This window comes from Channa argus, chromosome 24 (assembly GCF_033026475.1).
Source record: "Channa argus isolate prfri chromosome 24, Channa argus male v1.0, whole genome shotgun sequence".
Taxonomy (NCBI): Eukaryota; Metazoa; Chordata; class Actinopteri; order Anabantiformes; family Channidae; genus Channa; species Channa argus.
This window is the reverse complement of record NC_090220.1, coordinates 1,238,175-1,256,096: the sequence shown is the minus strand read 5'-3', so window position 1 is coordinate 1,256,096 and position 17,922 is coordinate 1,238,175. Positions and strand designations below refer to the sequence as shown.

Here is a 17,922-nt window from a genome sequence, read left to right as displayed (position 1 = left end):
ACTTTGTCTTGATTTCACAATTACATTGTTTTTTTATGCATCATGTGACCGTGTGTGTACACATGGTGGGAAATCCTGGATCAACGAGAAAAAGCGATGGCCTACTTTTAAATTATATTAAATATTTGGACCAAAAGTCAAAATGAACAGCAAGTTATTTTTCTTCAAAGTTCCAGTAAAAGTATTGAAAGATTGAAAGAAATATTTACATATTTTTCCCTTTTTATCAGTTTTACAATAAACACTTCCAGTTATCTAGAAAAAAACACGTATTAAATATAATCAGTTTAAATCACTTGGTTTATTTCTACATTAGTCTGTTAGTTGATTGAAACCTAATTATTTGAATCTCCCTGGTATTAAGATCTAATGCAGCGTTATCCTATGTGAGAAGTTGTTTCGATGTTTCCTGAGACACATTATTGATCTCTTTTTGTTTATTATAGGTTAATAATTGTTAGGACGCTCTTTGCTTGTCCATTCCCACTCTGTGAAAATTCCTGTCAATTTTGAAATAAATGTTCAGCTCCAGTAAAACCCTCTCATTTTCACATTGTTCCCCAGTTTAAGCCTCAACATGGGATTTTCTGTTTCCTGGAGCTGGTTTGCGGCTCTTTCGTGTCTCCTCTTGATGGGTAAGCTAATTTCTATACATGAAATACCAACTATATGTTAAGTATATGATTTTGAATTTAGACCATTTTGCAAAAGAATGAGGCCTCCCTATTAATATATTAATTGTAAATCAAGCAGATGTTTTGAAACACATTTAAAATGTTTAACTTTACAGTTTTCAAATAATTTACATCCATTTTTTACAAATTTGTAATGTTAATTGGTCAAGGACACAAGGACAAAATAACCAGTTGCCATGTGAATGGTTATCAGCAATTAGTAGTAACAGCAATTTGACTGTTAATTTTCAGTGAAACATATTATCTAATTTTAATATATTTGTGCTAGTCAGTTCCTGAAAACAATTGTGTTTGCAGGTTTGCTTTCTAAACTCTGCTTATTATTACTAAATCTTTCATTTACCAGGAGGTGAAGTTTGGTGTGATTGCACAGAGGACAATATGCAAATTGAAGGAGGTCATTACACACTGACCAAAAGATTGGAGAAAGGCAGCCTGTTGCTCTACCACTGTCCTGAGGGTTACTATCCGTACCCCGCTCTGACCCGCCTGTGCCAGCCTGATGGCACCTGGAGACCAGCACCCAAAAGACATTCACCTCAGAGATGCAGGAGTGAGTGATGTGATGGAAATATTTCTCACTTTGCCTCAGACTGGCTGCACTGCATGGTCACATTCTTTGTTTTGTTTTGTAGTTATTGAATGCCCAGACCCAAATGTGCTGGAGTATGGGAATGTCTCCCCTCCTCAGGAGAAGTACTTTCTGCACAATGAGACCACCTATGAGTGCTACTCAGGATACTCATTCCGAGGCTCATCCAGTCGTGTTTGCTTACCAAACGGCAAGTGGAGCGGCTCCACTCCAATCTGTAGCCGAGACAGTAAGTCCTGAATAGCAGCTTTCTCTCTCTTCCTCTTCCTTCTCCTCCTCTTTCTTTCAGGTTTGGGGTGCATTCATGACAGTTTTATGACTCGTGCTTTGTATTCTGGTGACCACAGCTGGAGCTAATTGTGCTGATCCTGGAATCCCACCTGGTGCCTCAAGAACAGGAAACAGCTTCGACATTGACGATACAGTGAAATACAGCTGCATCGGCAACCTGTTTTTGATGGGGTCGAGCGAGAGAGTGTGTCAGGAGAACGGCCAGTGGACTGGCAAAGAGCCAGCATGCTACTGTAAGACATTGTCTGGATCAGTAAGATTGAGACTGAGAAGCTTTCAAGTTTTGTCATGTACAGTTCTAATAGAAACAGTGCTGTCATGTTACAAAAGTGCAACAACACTTTTGTTTTAACTTTCCTGCGTCTTCTCTGATACGCACTTGCCAGTGATTTTTTCGTACCTGCAAGGTAGTAACACACAAAGCGTCCGGTCTCAGACTGATGGCTGTTTATCATGGGTCATGTGTTTATGTGTAACTAACTCAAACCCAACAACCTGACGTTCAAATCCACTTGTGTGTGAGTTGAGGAAAGAGCCAAGATGCTTGCATCGCTGGATCACTTTAAAAACTCTCATCTTTTTTGATCTGAACATCAAAATTATTACAAACAGTGTGTGTGTGTGTGTGTGTGTGTGTGTGTGTGTGTGTGTCTTTTGTTTTTTCCAGACAAACACACTTATGACACTCCCCTGGAGGTTTCAGAGGCATTTGGTAGTTCAATCAAAGACACCCTCACCACATTAGAATCCGTCAGTAAGTTCCAGGTTTGATTATTAGCAATAACTTAGAGCAATGCTATATTATAATTTGTGTTTTTGCATTATGCTGTGAGGGACAGAGCATTGTGTGATAATTGGAATTCATTCTCCTTTACATCTAATTACTATAATGTACCCTTACAAGAAAATTCAGGAGTCATCCTACAGTATAAAGATGTGGTTTACATGTGTACTGTGTGTGGCAAAATAACAGTATTCATGTGTTTGTTTCAGATGACACACAGGAAGGGAGAATAATTAGGATTTCCAAAAATGGGACCCTTAACATCTATATTGCTGTGGATGTTTCTGAGAGCATCGATAAGAATTACATTAAACAAGCCAAAGAAGCAGTCACAAAACTCATTACAAAGGTAAGCAACCAACTATTTATACCAACTAGGATGAAATAGCATAATTCATAAGTTTAAAAATGTAACTATATTCCAATTTCATCATTATTTATTATTTATTTACTTTGGAATCTTTGGGTCTCCATACATCTGCAGCAGATATAGGTTTTGTAGATTTATTTTGTAATACTTTTTATTGTACTTTATGACAAGCAGCCACTTACAGAGACATTAGCTTTTGGAATGCAACTGCTGTGATATTAACCTTACTGCGAGTAGTGGATTACAATGTTTGTTGGTATTAGCTCACATATAAAGCATTGTTATGTTGTTTGATACACTTTTGGCACTTTGACATAGAATATGTACAAATATAATATTATTCCATTTGGCTGCCAGGACAGCAGACTATTAAAAGTGAATCTGATTATGAATTGCTCATCCTAATTCTGACTGACGCTTCTTGGCACAAGTCTCTTGGCTTGTTGTCAATGGACACTATGGGATATTCTTTCTGCTGATAAATGAATCAATTACTCAACAAAATAACAACCATAAGCAGTTTCATAAATAAGGAGGTGTTGCATTAACAAAATATTCTATGGCACTTTGACGAGTTTGAATGTGTTTATAAAGCTCAGTGATTTGCTTTGTGTCTCCACAGATTGCAGGCTTCAGTGTGACTCCAAACTATGATATTGTGTTTTTCTCCTCTGAAATATTTGACATTGTCAGAATTACGGATTTTATGAAGGGCAATGTAGCACTAAAAACTGTCAAGGATAAACTAGAAAGTTATAACGTTGTCGGTGAGTTCAACAGATTAGAGATGTTGTTGGAAACATAGTTTTAATACATGGCTTAGTTTAAATTGTAATGTTTGTTGTGTGTGTGTGTGTGTGTCTGTTCCCTCTTAACCCCTCAAAGAAAGCATTACTGCTGGAACAGATCTGAACCTCGTATTTAGGAGCTTCTTGGAGCAAATGGCTCTTATAAAACAACAGGTTGGGGTAGAAGGTTTTAAGGAGCATCATCATGTGATCATTGTTTTTACAGACGGTAAATTCATTCTACTGGATTGTTATATGAATATGAAGGTCCTGATTTCTTTAAACTGTAGGCAAATAATTCATTTTGATATTCACTCAACTTAGTTACTTAAAGTGTTTTATAGATTATGATTTTATGTAATAGCTAAGTTTGAATAATTTAAATGCTGTTACTGAATTAAGCTTAAGTATTTAGTGCTTTATTCTGTCTTGTAGTTCATTTTACCGTACTGGTTTCTAACATTGTAGGTGCGTATAATATGGGTGGTTCGCCTGCACCCACCGTGGAAAAAATAAAGAACATGGTGTACATGAACCACACAATTGGAAAACAGAATCAGTCAAGAGAAGACTATCTTGGTGAGATTTTTTATTTGTTGATTTTCATCATTCGGTCTGGTTGCCGTAGCGTACTGTAATACTTATTTAATAATGTCTGGCAAGCAGCTTAAACAACAAATGGTGTTTTAGCGCAGCCAGCCTTACTTATAATACTACATTTCTTTCTGCTGCAGACATTTATATTTTTGCCATTGGAGCTGAGATCTTTGACGACGACCTGCAGCCCCTAATAGTCCCAGCAGGAACCAGTGATCGGCATTACTTCAGAATGAAGGACATTAAAGATTTGCAAGAGACCTTTGATGAAATAATTGGTAAGTCATCTCTGACGATGAGGTCAGAAGGCAGGAATCTGATAACACAATTTGTGCAATTTCTATTTGTACTTTAGCTACTAGTATGCTATTAGTATGTGTGTACTAGTATTTACCCTAGCATTCATCTCCACCCTCCAATCTGACACAGGGGAGATATATGATCATAACTGGAAAGCAAAACATAGTTCTCTTGTTTCCTAAAGTGCTCAGACGGAAACATTACTCTTCATCTTATCTTCTCTCTATAAAATACACACAACAGGAAAGTAGAAAGGGTGCACAGATATGATATGAAGTAAAGTTGTCCCCTGGACCAGATATTTTATGCACCTATCAGGCATCATACTGTTCCTCTATCTCCATTAGGACAACAGAGCTTAAAAACCACAAAAACAGTGAGAAAAACTACAAAAGAACAAGAACACAGTCAAAATATTTTTGAGATGCCAACATCAGTGTGTACATTTTTGATACAAACTGACAAAACATTGAACGTTTAATTGCTCCAATTGATTGGTGTTTGTAAAAACAAATGTGCTACAACCATGAATGCATGTTTTTCTCATCATAACCAACACTGAAATTGTTATTTATTTTATATTCATACAGATGAAAATGAAGTTAAAGGTCTATGTGGTCTTCACAGAGATTATAACCCATTAGATAACAAAGAGGGCACAAGGAAGATGTATCCATGGTACGCATACGTTAACATCAAGGTAATTGTTTCAGTGTTTCATTTCAGAAGTCATCTGTGAAACATGTTTGCAGTGGGGAATATATGAATTTCATTAATGCCTTACATTATGATTCACATAAGAATATCCTGCTTCCTCCTTGTACTAGGAAAATAACTTAATTCAGAAATATTTGGCTTTGTGACAACACAATGTGAGATGTTCAGATGTGCAACCCCAATTTAAAAGAAGTTGGGACGATGTGTAAAACCTAAATAAAAACAGTTCAATGAATAGCAAATCTCATCAACCCCTAATTTATTGTTATTGTTGAAACTGAGGTTTTTTAGGTCAACTGGCAACAGGTCAGTCTTATGACTGGATAGGAACATTTCAGAGAGGCTGAGGCTCTATGGGCAGAAGTTCACCAATCTGTGACAAACTGCCTCTAAAAATTGTGGAATGATTTCAGAAAAATGTTCCTCAACATAAAATTGTGAAGACTCCGAAGATCCCATCATCTATAATATCATCAAAAGATTCACAGAATCAGGAGGAATCTCTGTGTGCAAGGGACAAGGCTAAAGGTCAAAACTGGATGTGTTTGATCTTCGGACCCTCAGGCAGCACTGCATTAAAAACAGGGCTGAAGCTCTACTGGACATCACTGCATGGGCTCAGGAACACTTCCAGAAATCCCTGTCTGTGAACACAGTTCACTGTGCAGTCCACAAATGTAGGTTAAATCTGTGTCATGCAGAGATGAAGCCATATGTGAACACGATTCAGAAACACAACCGTGTTCTCTAAGCTCATTTAAAATGGTCGGAGGCAAAATGGAAATCTGTTCTGTGGCCAGATGAATCGAAATTAGAAAATGTCCTGTGGACTAAAGAGGAGAGGGGCCATCCAGCTCGTTATCACAGTTCCAAAGCCTCCACCTCTGATGGTATGGGGCTGCATTAGTGCCTATAGCGTGGGCAGCTTACACATCTGGAAAAACAACATCAATGCTGAAAAGTGCATAGAGGTTTAGAGCAACATATTCTCCCATCAAGACAACTTCTCTTTCAGGGAAGACCTTGCGTATTTTAGCAAGACAATGCTAAACCACTGAATCCATCACAACAGTTTGGTGTTGCAGAAGGCGATTCTGGGTGCTGAACTGGCCTGTAGTCCAGACTTTCACAAACAGAAAACATTTGGTGCATCATTAAACAAAAGATCCGGCAACAATGGCCAAGGACTGTTGAGCAGCTAGAATCCTGCATCAGACAAGAATGGGACAACATTTCTCTCCTAAAACTCTCTCTGGTCTCCTCATCTCCCAGACATTTACAGTCAGATGTAAAGAGAAGAGGGGATGCTACACAATAGGAAACATCAGCCTCTTCCAAGTTTTTTGAGATGTGTTGCTTCCATCACATTCAAAATGAGCTAATATTTTCCATCAGATGATAAAATGTCTCAGTTTCAACATCTGACATGTTTATGTTTATGTTCTATTGTGAACAAAATCTGAGTTGATGAGATTTGCAAATCCTTGGATTCTGTTTTTATTTACGCTTTAAACATCAACTTTGTTGTATATTTTAAAAACTATTTTCTAATTATCTACCAGTATTTCATGCTGTCCCTATTTTCACAGTGGTGCCAACAAATCTCTTCATAAGTCAGAGTGTAAACTGCATATACACACACACACACACACACACACACACATATACAGTTCTTATTTATACATTTACTTATATTTTAAAACTTTAAGGAAGGAAGGAAATGCCTTGGTTCTCTGGTGACTCCTCGGTTTATCTTGACTGCTGCTCACTGCTTTAAATTTGGAGATTTACCCGAGGATGTCAAAGTTGAGCTTGATGATGGCCAGGGAATAGGTAATAATACATGTTTATCTGTGTGTTTACTCATGCTTCTTGTCGTCAGGTATCTAAACATGACCTACTGACAGCTTCTCATATAGTTTAAAGTTTCTAATTTGTTTTGGGGATAAAAAGTTTAGATTTCAAGTTAACTTTTTTTATGTAATATTTTATATTTTTTTAATCAAGTATTGCCATTTAAAACATGACTACTATTGCTGATGTTATAATAAAAATACAAACACTTTGTCTCTTTTACAGAGAAGAAAGTAAAATATTTCAAATTACATCCAAACTACAATGTGAGTGCTAAAGTTAAAGAGGGAGTGAAGGAATTCTATGACTATGATGTTGCTCTTATCCAGCTGGATCAAGATGTTCAAATCTCCACTGCTGTCAGGCAAGACCTCTTTAGATCTGATGCTGCATTTTAAGTGATAAAACGTTTCTTACTATACTCTTATCCAAGCTGTCACACACAAACAAAACCCAATACAGCATTTTAAAATGCATACATTTTGGTATCTCTTTCAGACCTATTTGTATACCGTGCACCCAGGAGACAAGTGATGCTCTACAACTGATTGGCAAATCCACCTGCAAGCAACAAGGTGAAGTTACTTTATCAACCTGATGGAACACCATCACACAGCCTGGTCTTCATAAATGAATTGTTATTTTGAATCCGCATGTTCAAAAAAGTTTAACACTACAAAGTACTTCATAGAAAGCATTAGAGGTTTTGGCCATCTCCTCCGTTTTAAATTGGGGAGCCAAACCTTTAAAACCTCCTCTTTCTTTAATGCACTCCATTACTACTCCACTACCCACTTTGACCTCATTAGTAAACACATGGTAGAATTACCACCTTTCTGACAGTTTCAACCTAAAAGCTGAGAAATTATAACCTTGTAAAAGTAGAATTCATGACAGAGCGACTGGACTGGATTGCACAGGTAGTCATAATGTTATTGCTGATCGGTGGATGGCTAGACTGTCTGCACTTATAGCGCTTTTCTACCTTATGGGTTCCATATCACCTTGCTTCTCATTCATTCATTCATTCATTCACACACACACACCACTGGGGGAACGATTAACTTCAAGTGTCCATGAGCATCTTGCTCAAGGACACTTGTGATAACGTATGACAGGAAAAACCAGGAATCAAACCCCCAACCTTGCAATAGGTTGGCGATGGTTTACCTCCTGATCCACAGTCACCTACCTTTTCAATTCTTCATCGTCTATGACAGAATGTTCAGGGGTGATAGTTGTTAAAGCATGCAGTGATAATTACCTTCTGTCAGTAAATAGAGTTACATTACAGGTTGATCTGATGTGTTATCAACCATTAATTGCTTTATGAATTATTAATATACTGCTTCAAATTGATAAGTAGAGAGGAGATTACTGCATTTTCTCTCATTTGACAGAGCCTCAGGTTATAAACGACTGCATGTTTTTGTTATTTTAACACAGAGCAACTTCTGTTAAAGACTCATCTGGAAAACCTCAATTTCCTCACCAGGACGGGACATTCAGTAGATAAAAAAGACGTCATTGCTAAGCTCGGTGATAATGTGAGTTTTAAATGACTGCGCACGCATTATCTCGTATGTGCCTGCTTTCTTCACCATTTAACTCAAAACCTAAAATTCTTTTTGAACTTTGTTTCTTCGTCCATTTCTCCAATGCAGAGAGACACATGCATCAACCATGCACTGGAAGCAGTAGGCATAACTACGAAGAACCCAAAGGTTGCTGTGACTGATAACTTCCTGTGCACAGGTGGACGGACTCCTTTTAGAGATCACATAGCATGCACAGGTATGTTCCCTTTCACCAGCACACAGTGACTTCAAACTGTATGTGGAAACATTTAAGAAACATGGTTGGTTTAGACATAAGGAAAATGACAGAAGACCCCAGATAATTCCTTTAAATGTGAAAATATAAACATGTTTTTTATTTGTATTTAGTGAATCTCTGTAACTAATTAAACAGAAAAGTGTTTAATTTTTGCTTGTTTTTTCACCCACTTGGCGCAACATAAGTGCAGCTCAATAACTGATTAATATATAATTCCGAGTGTAACTGTGAGTGTGTGCGTGTGTGTCTTGGGACAGGTGATTCTGGAGGTGCTGTGTTCAAAAACTATGAGCATCGCACAATTCAGGTAAACAGTTGTTCCTTTCTGTATTATGTCCAAATAAGCATCATCTGGTGGCTAATGTCTTTCAAAAGGAAAATATAATCCCATAGGGATAAGTAAGGTGAAGATGTGATTGACTGTGTAGAGCAGGGGTCACCAACATGGTGCCCGTGGGCACCTGGTAGCCTGCAAGGACCACATGAGTGGCCCGAGGGCCTGTTCTAAAAATATCTCACCATAGCACCACTTACCAATGAGCTGCATGTAATTTTTTTGTTGCTATTTTTTTTAAATCACATTTGAAAGTTATTGTGAGAAATCATTAACATGATCCGTGTCTTCACATAGATGAATGTCATTCATTTAATTAATTATTAATAATAACATATACTTAACGGTAAATTGAGCAAATTTGTTATTTCAAAGGTGCGTATTAATCTGGTAGCCCCTCACATTTACCGGTACCCAAGAAGTAGCTCTCAGTTTCAAAAAGGTTGGTGACCCCTGGTGTAGAGTAACCACTAATTTATTCTACAGATTGCAGTGGTCAGCTGGGGAACCAAGAATCTGTGCAAGGCAGGAGGCCTCGTCGAGTCAGATGAGACCTCCAGAGATTTCCATATTAATCTTTTCAAAGTTGTCCCGTTTCTGAAAGAGGTCCTTGGAAATGACAACCAGGAGGAATTTGCACCTCTCACATTTTTGAGCTAAATACATTTACATATTCTAATTTGCTTTGGCATTTCAGTTGTATGATTTGTGTATATTGTATGTTTGAAAGCACTGGCTAATGCAATGTTGGACATTCAAGCAGATTTACTTAATTATTTCACTAACTTAGAAGCTAAGAATGAAAAGAGTTTCCTATCCGGGCATAAATACACACGTTCAGAAAAACATTGCTGTTGTAATAAAATGTTTTCAGCCCTAATTGTTCACTAAATGCATTATTGGCTTTATTTATAGTTTATTAAATATCTTTAGAGGACAACTAGTATGTAAAGAAATGAATGCAGTAAATCAGCATTAGCCCAAATGCTTAACACCACCTGGATTAGGGGTTAAGGGATGTTGCTATATTGTGAATGCAGTGGTAACTATTAATTCTATACTGCTGATTGTTAATTAGCAGAACTGTTTTATAGTAATATTAAATATTTCTGTGATTTTGCATCATTTTAAAAACTTCAGTTGTCAGTTGTCAAGTAAACAAATTCAGTTGAATCAGTCAAACAGACATTTAGTCTTTCCACCCGATTGGTTAGTACAATGTTGCCAACTCCGTTGAAGCTGCTCCACTGCTGGCTCGTATACAGTTTGTACTGAAAATGTTCTAATGTAACATGCTAAATGTTTAATTAAACTACTAAAATAATGCAGATATGCCATATAATTCAAAGTGAGGGGGTTGTTATGACACACACACACTATTTAAAATGGCAGCATATTAAAACATTCCCTCCTCTAAACCTGCACAAAATGGAAATGACTAAAAGAATTACTACAGCTTTTAAAGGCTTTCATCAAAACTCTTTTTATGGATGCTCAGCTCTGCTGATAGAGCTCTCACCCAGCTTTCCCTCAGGTCAGTGACTCAGAGCCCATTTCCAGCTCTCTCTCTGGAGGCTTACGCAATGCGGACACTCAGCCTGGCAGCACTCCAACTCGGAGCATTCAAATTGAATTTAGCATAGTTATATTATAGTGTGTAATTAAGTTTTTCCCTTTCTCTTTGTGGCCTTGAGATCTATATATGAACTGAGTCTGTCATTCATTGCCCTGTTTTTACAGCCCACAAACAAACAAGGCCATTGCATTACAACTGATTGGTTGTGCTCAGAGCCAGTTCATGGCTGCAAATCTTGTTATTTTACTGTGTAAGTATGATCTGTTGACCATTACGCTGTCAGGCTCTGCCTCAGTGAAATTGTGCAATCTAGTATTTCTCTTCACTAATGCACATTGGCTAAATGTCCAGCATCAAAGACCACTGGTGAATTTTCAACAATAATGTTGGGTTTCTCTGACCTGGTGAACCGCCCACCTTGTGCGCTGCGTTGGCTCAGTGATGTACCAGCTTCCCAGGGGAACATTCATCTGTTTTTCCTTTAACTAAATGGGAAAGCAGGAGGAGATCAGTGGGATGAGACAGAGAGGCAGAGACAGAAGAAGACAGACTGTGTGAGAGGAGGGACGAATGGGAGATGCCTAATTGAATGAACCCTTCTCTAGGTCTCAGATGCTGTAAACAAGAAGGCAATTTAGAGCGAGGACCAACCCTTATTGAATCCCTCTGGAGGACTCAGTAACCTCTCTGTCTCTGTCTTTATTGTTTAAAGCATGACCTGATAACGCCAACTCTAACTTGCCTTCCATTTGAAGCTGAAGCTGAAACCCTCTGCCTGAAATCCATCTACGTCTAAACGGATTAGCAGTGTTTGGATAGAGCAGCATGCATGAAGTATACTGAAAGCAGACTCAACCCTCCACCCCCTCGCTCCTTGCTCCCTCGCTTTCTATTCAATGCTACTGTAGCACACACAGCATATTCCTGATGAAGCATCCTGCCGCTTAAACTCTGGCTGATCTGTCTCTTTGCAAGCCCTAAATCAACCTTATGGGCCATTTCAGAAATTACTGCCATTAAGAACTGCATACATACACTTTTCCCCTCATTGGTGCTCAGAACAGCGGGTCGTGCTCACATGCTTTCATGAGTTTTTCTGCTGATCCTGACGCCTAAGTATGAAATTATGTGGACAAGCTCTTTCTAATTATTATAATAATAAATCCTTCTGAATTCTTACACATACTTTGTTTACAAGTTTAAATGTAAGTGTTCAAAGCAGGGTTATTCAGCTTTCAATGGTAACAAAATCCGGCATCAAAAGTATTTCAATTCAGACGTTTGCTCTCTTTTGTTTAACTTTTATTTAATGCATTACTTAGGTAGATGTTCACAAATGGTGACAAAGCAGGTGCAGCTGTTTCCTTCTGGCTAAACTGCTGAAACCCTGAATACACATATGTAATATTATTGAACCAGTAAAATATTTAAAATTTTGAGTAACAAAATATTTCTTTTTTATTGTTAAAAGACACGTTTTTTGTTACCACTCTCATGTCTTTACTGTAATGAAGCTAAAATGACTGGCAGTTTATCCGGCTACATGTAGATGTAGGAAATGAGTGTAGAAAAAGAATGTAGAAGAGTTTTACAGGTAGCTAGCTCAAATCTGCTTAGATTTGCCCAACTATCAAGTATAAATACAGATGCTCTATAGTCCTTCGTTGCACTGCAGAAATGCATGTCAACATTTTGTCAGTTTATATCCTCTAGCTGATTGTTGTGAACAACATGTTGAATCCTAAGCAAATTAACAACTTTAATTTCCCCTCACAATCCCTTAAGGACGCTGGTCTTAGAGTGCTAAAAGCACAAAGTTTTTGATTACAGATCCAGTGATTTTGCTCAGTTTACAACATATATTTATGCATTTTTGTCTGAGCACACATGACACAAAGTCAGTAAAATCTGATGTGAACACCCAGCCATGATAAAAAAAATAGAAGAGCTTCTTTAGGGGGTGTCTATAGGAGCTTTAATGATCAAGGGAAGAAAAGTCTGCAATGCCAGCTTTGTCAGCTGTCTCTCTTGCTTTGTATTGAAGCACAATAAGCTAAAAATGCTGAAATATTTAAAATGTGCCTGATGTTAGTAGTTAGAAGAGATCATTTTCGTGTACCACTTTTGTAATGATAATACCTAAAGCTTAAGTAATGTAAGGAATAAGGAAGGAGTGAAATCTGCCTCTTGTCAGCGTTTACGATGAGAAGCACTTGCATGATTAGATGTGTAGCGATCGATGAAGCTTCTTCTCCCAGTCATTAATACTGCTCTTAACAGATTACAGCCCCCTCCCAAACACATGCAGTCTGTTCTCCTCCTCTTTCTGCTTCTCCTGCTGTCGCACATACTCTTTTTCAGCGGATAGAACAGAAGACTTGCTTTTGCTCTTCTTCAGCTTTTTCTCTGAATGTCAAATTTTCTGACACATGAAGCCAGAATTCATCTTTTGAGGTTCAGGCAGAGTTTTACCTGCTTTACTGGTTTAGCAGATGAACAGACAGAGCGTAATGAAAAAGACTAAACTTAAATAGATCAGGTGGTAGTGAACTGACTACAGCTTACAAGGATGCAACTTCTAGTAATCTTCTGTCACCTCCTGGTTTTATTCTTTAATCCATCTGCAGCGAGGAGCCTCATTACAGGTAGGTCTGCACACACAACACCACACTACACAGCACAAACACAGACTCTTGATTCACTTGTAGGTTTATGTTTGATTTTCTTTATGCCTGCCTAACTGACACTACGCTGGATGTTTGGCTCCTGAAGCGGATATATTTGAAGCCAGAGGTACGCTACGAAAGGCCTATTACATGGAACGTTCTATGTATTTTGGGTACAAAATCTATCAGAGTATAGCTGAGGCTTCTAACATGTAAGGGAATGTGAAAAAAATGTATGTATATGTAAACATGTATACGTGTGTTGATGCAGGTCAACGTCTGTGCAAGGCAGGAAAAGGGAAGCCGTGCTACAAGTTGGCCTATTTTTCTGACCTCCGCCGGAGGCTGAACTTTGCAGAGGCAGAACTCACATGCAGGCGGGATGGAGGGCAGCTGCTCAGCGTGGAATCAGCATCTGAGCAGAAGATCATAGAGCAGCTCATCAAAGAGCTCCAACCGACTGACGGAGACTTCTGGATTGGTCTCCGCCGTAATCATGGCGATGAGGACAGCAGCTCAGACTGCTCCTCTCAGTACTACTGGGTGGATGGCAGCAAGTCCACATTCAGGTGGGTGTGAGCTAATTAGGGAGTCAAGGGATCAAAAGTGAGGGAATAGTAAGTATTAGTTTAAACTAATAGTTACTAATTATTTTTTTAACATTTTAGATTGAAGAAAATTACAAAATGATCATTTTTATTATTATTCCCACTAATGATTGTAAAAGTACGTACATAAGAAGCGTGTTTCCTATTTGCACAGTTGCATGAAAGCTGGGTATCTAAACTAAAACCATATTTAAAGGTTATAAATGGAGAATATTATCTGTAGCACAATTACTGCTGAGTTTACAGTTTTAAAAAAGTCAGTGATGATGTTTAAACACAAGCATTTCGATTTTAAACAACGACTCACCAATCAACCTACAGTCATTTGCATGTCTTTGGACTGAGGGAGAAAACCGGATTACCTGAAGGAAAAAAATACAGAAACTCCACACCATAGCTGGCAGACAGGTTCAGATGTTTGACCTTCTTGCTGTGAGGTGATAATCACTAAACCCATGCGCTGCCTAAGTAAAATTGTCACCATTTGGATGGTTTCTATTAAACTGTCTGATTACAGAACAAGTCTGACCAGACATATGAAGCCAGCTTTCTGACCTCAACAGCTTATCTCAGTGCTACAGATACTTTTAACATAGTAGCAAAACATTTGAAAGATTTAATGGCGTTAGTAATAGATACTATGGCTTGGGACTAGATTTTAGGGGAGGTGATGTGTGTGTACCCTTACTTTAATGTGAACCTAACCTTCCCCCTTATCCTAACAATTCACCTCTGCTCTTACAGCTTTGGATGGTGAAAAGTGATTTTATTCAATTTGTCTGTTTGCTGTAGGAACTGGCACTGGGATGAGCCATCATGTGGCTTTGAAGTTTGTGTGGTAATGTATCACCAACCATCTGCGCCCCCTGGCCAGGGGGGGCTCTACATGTTTCAGTGGAACGATGACAATTGCGAAACCAAAAACAATTTTATCTGCAAATACACTGCAGGTACTTCTGCATGCCAATTCAGGGTCTTTTACTTTGAAAATCCCTAAATCTACTTAATTGTGATTTTTATTCTCTCCAGAAAAGCCACCAGATCCTTCCCCTTCTCCCAACTCCACTCAAACAGGTAAAATACAATCACACAGCACACAATTTGGGGAACATTTTTGTTACTTTAAGAGCGAGTGTGTTCAATGTGGAGGGAGACCGTGTGACCGTTGTGGATGCCTTTCATTACAGTTGTCTTCCCTTCACCTTTGCTGCCATGGAGTCCAAGTAACCACAACAAGGATAGAAGTACAGGTTGACAAAACATTCAAACATCAAGCATAAACTCACCTGCACTTATCAACACAACAGTATTAAATCTGTATATCTAATGTCTGTCTCTCTTCCAGCTATGAATTTGGTTTATATCATCATTCCCACCATTCCCCTGATACTGTTATTATTGACAGTGACCGGAGTCTGCTGCTTTAAACTGCTTGTCAGCCGGTGAGGATCCAGAATCAAGGCAAATACTAAATACTAGTATGATTATTGTCTCTCTCTTCACAGCATTACAGTATCTATAAACCCCAAACCATGTTAGTCCATATTCCCACATTGACTCATAGTCGATTCAATATTTTGACGTTTACAAAAACACACCTTCATGTGAAAATTGAAAATAGATCTCACTAAATAAATCCATCCATTATCTTGTTTACTGTCATGTCTATCCCAGTGCCAACACAAAGAAAGCACACAGACAATCACTCACATTTACATCTACAGGCATTCTAGAGTCACCGATTAACCTAACATACATGTCTTTGGCCTGTGGGAAGAAACCAGAGTCCCAGCACACAGATAGGCTGCAGCCAGCAGGTGGAGTTGAACCAGGAACCTTCTAGCTATGAGGTGAAAGCACCAACCACTTCACCACTATGCTGCCCTAATAAAATATGTGACTGTGTCAGTATACAGAGTGTATATAAAATATAAATATAAAAAGATTATTGCAAAGGAGAAAACAGGAAATGGGTACAAGACAATTATCAAATTATGTACTTAAATCCATCATTAGGAAATGGAAGGAATTTGGCACGTGCAAAAACCTGCATAGAACAGGCTGCCCTCAAAAAGCCCATGAGAAAGCAACTAACCTATCAACTGCAAATCCACAGACATAGTAGTGACCTTATGAAAACTGATTTTTATCAAGCTGAACTTGTCAACTGATTGGTATTTATGCTTGCGTGTGTGTGAGACAGAAGGAGTAAACAGCAGAAATCAGAAGTATGCCAGACAGAGTCAGGCCTCTGTCCAAGCCTGACTCCAACCGATGTGTACAACGTCATCCGCTCCCAGAAAGATGATGACCTGGTTTCTGCTCGCCCACACACCAAGAACACCTCCTTTTTATGTTCCTCCCCCGAAACACCCACAGGTGACTATGACAACCTGGGCGGGCGGGACACAGAGAGCGGCTTTGTCACACTTGCCAGCACAGAGAGCTGCTTCCTCAACTTTGACCTCAATGACCTTAGCCTTGGCCGTCGTGGCACCCGCGACTTCTACGACTCCAGCTTGGGTCGCTCAGGAAAGAGGGACTTGAATGACAGCAGTCTGGGTCGCACTGGGAACAGAGAATCGTATGACAGGAGCCTGGGTCGTCGCACAACAAAGAGTGAGCATTATAGCAGCAGTGTGTTTATGGACCATAGACTGTATGACAGCAGCCTCAGAGGGAGTGATCTCTATGATCGCAAGCTGACACCTGAAGGTCACATAGTAAAGGCTGACCTCTATCAGACATACATCAATAAAGGAAATGAAGACACTTACCAAACCAGCCTCGGAACTTATGGAAACCGAAAATCTTTCCAGGCAAATCTGGACTGCTACAGAAATGGCGTGAATCTTGATAGTGGTAGGAGATATTTCAATGAACAAGAATGGATCAACAGAGACAACTACTGATCCTCTCAACAGCTCATTTACTGTGTACAGAAATGTTTTATGGTAGCTGTTAGTGCAAGAGTGTGGCAAAAAACTGCATGCACATGGTTATAGTTGTTCATATGATATGTCTCAGAAACATTTTCAGGGTTTAAAATCAAGTGAGGACAAGCTGAATTTATTAAGTCAGTTCACAGATATTACCCTCCCACCAGTACCTCACCCTCAACATTTTCTTTCATAGAATTTACCACAAATACATTTGTACTCAGGAAATCAGGGGGCTCTCAGAGTCTGTTGGTACTCTGAGCTGAAGCTCAGAGAAACTTGTGCTTACAAAATTACTTCTATCATGTCATCCCACCTTTTGTTCCACATACTACTATAGACAACACAACCTCCCTCAGAGTGACAATAAAAATATGTGTAGCAACCTGTTTGCATGGCGTCGTCATGCTGCCCTTGCTTGGTAAGAAAAATGTTAAGGTCTTGGATCCATTGTTTGCTGTGTTGGAAAACACTGTTTAAATCTCACCCATGTCATTTTGACAGACTGTAAACAGCTACCTCAAACTAAAAAAGACACAATAAACCAATAGTGCTCGAGGGAGCAAAGAAGACAGTAAGCATGTTTTGACATGGCCTTAAACTGTAAGAACTTGAATTAAATATCACTTTTTATTAATAATTCATTGTCCCCATCTGAGTAAATCAAATCTAATCAATTAATGCTAGTGGGTGGACAGATGGCTCATACATTAAATTCAGCTTGAGTGCCTGCAGCCTGAAAACAGCAACAGCATGACACTGAAGAGAATGGGGAAAAAAATACATCATCAATATTGTTATTTAGTGCGAATGTCTAATGCCTTGACATGTCTCCTGTAAGTGAGATTGCTTTGTATGTTTGTTACATAAAGGAAATAAAAGTAATCTGCGAGTGTGGTGCAGTGAATATTCTGTCCCAATAAAAAGGAGGGCTGTATTTGCAGTCGATCTGTTTTTTATTAATTATCCAATTTA

General features: G+C 38.7%; 2 protein-coding genes across 3 annotated transcripts; both read left to right on the top strand.

Moving 5' to 3' along the window:
* Nucleotides 1-477: 477 nt before the first annotated feature.
* On the top strand, nt 478-10,038 carry LOC137108900 (complement factor B-like). 2 transcript variants are annotated; one of them, XM_067494007.1, is made up of 18 exons: nt 478-635; nt 1,042-1,248; nt 1,331-1,516; nt 1,635-1,811; nt 2,246-2,332; nt 2,572-2,711; nt 3,355-3,499; nt 3,618-3,749; nt 3,989-4,099; nt 4,255-4,395; nt 5,008-5,117; nt 6,844-6,967; nt 7,214-7,352; nt 7,487-7,563; nt 8,435-8,535; nt 8,653-8,782; nt 9,082-9,131; nt 9,645-10,038. In XM_067494007.1, the coding sequence occupies exons 1-18, from the start codon at nt 578-580 to the stop codon at nt 9,816-9,818; spliced, it is 2,289 nt and encodes a 762-aa protein (XP_067350108.1). In that variant the 5' UTR covers nt 478-577; the 3' UTR covers nt 9,819-10,038. The 2 variants fall into 2 exon arrangements, with proteins under 2 accessions (XP_067350108.1, XP_067350109.1); XM_067494008.1 differs by lacking the exon at nt 2,246-2,332.
* Nucleotides 10,039-10,632: 594 nt separating this feature from the next.
* Nucleotides 10,633-17,884, top strand: layna (layilin a). Its single transcript, XM_067494012.1, has 8 exons — nt 10,633-13,379; nt 13,507-13,527; nt 13,672-13,969; nt 14,801-14,958; nt 15,038-15,082; nt 15,196-15,258; nt 15,354-15,450; nt 16,212-17,884. Exons 1-8 carry the CDS (start codon nt 13,304-13,306, stop codon nt 16,918-16,920), a joined length of 1,467 nt encoding a protein of 488 aa, XP_067350113.1. The 5' UTR covers nt 10,633-13,303; the 3' UTR covers nt 16,921-17,884.
* Nucleotides 17,885-17,922: the final 38 nt, after the last annotated feature.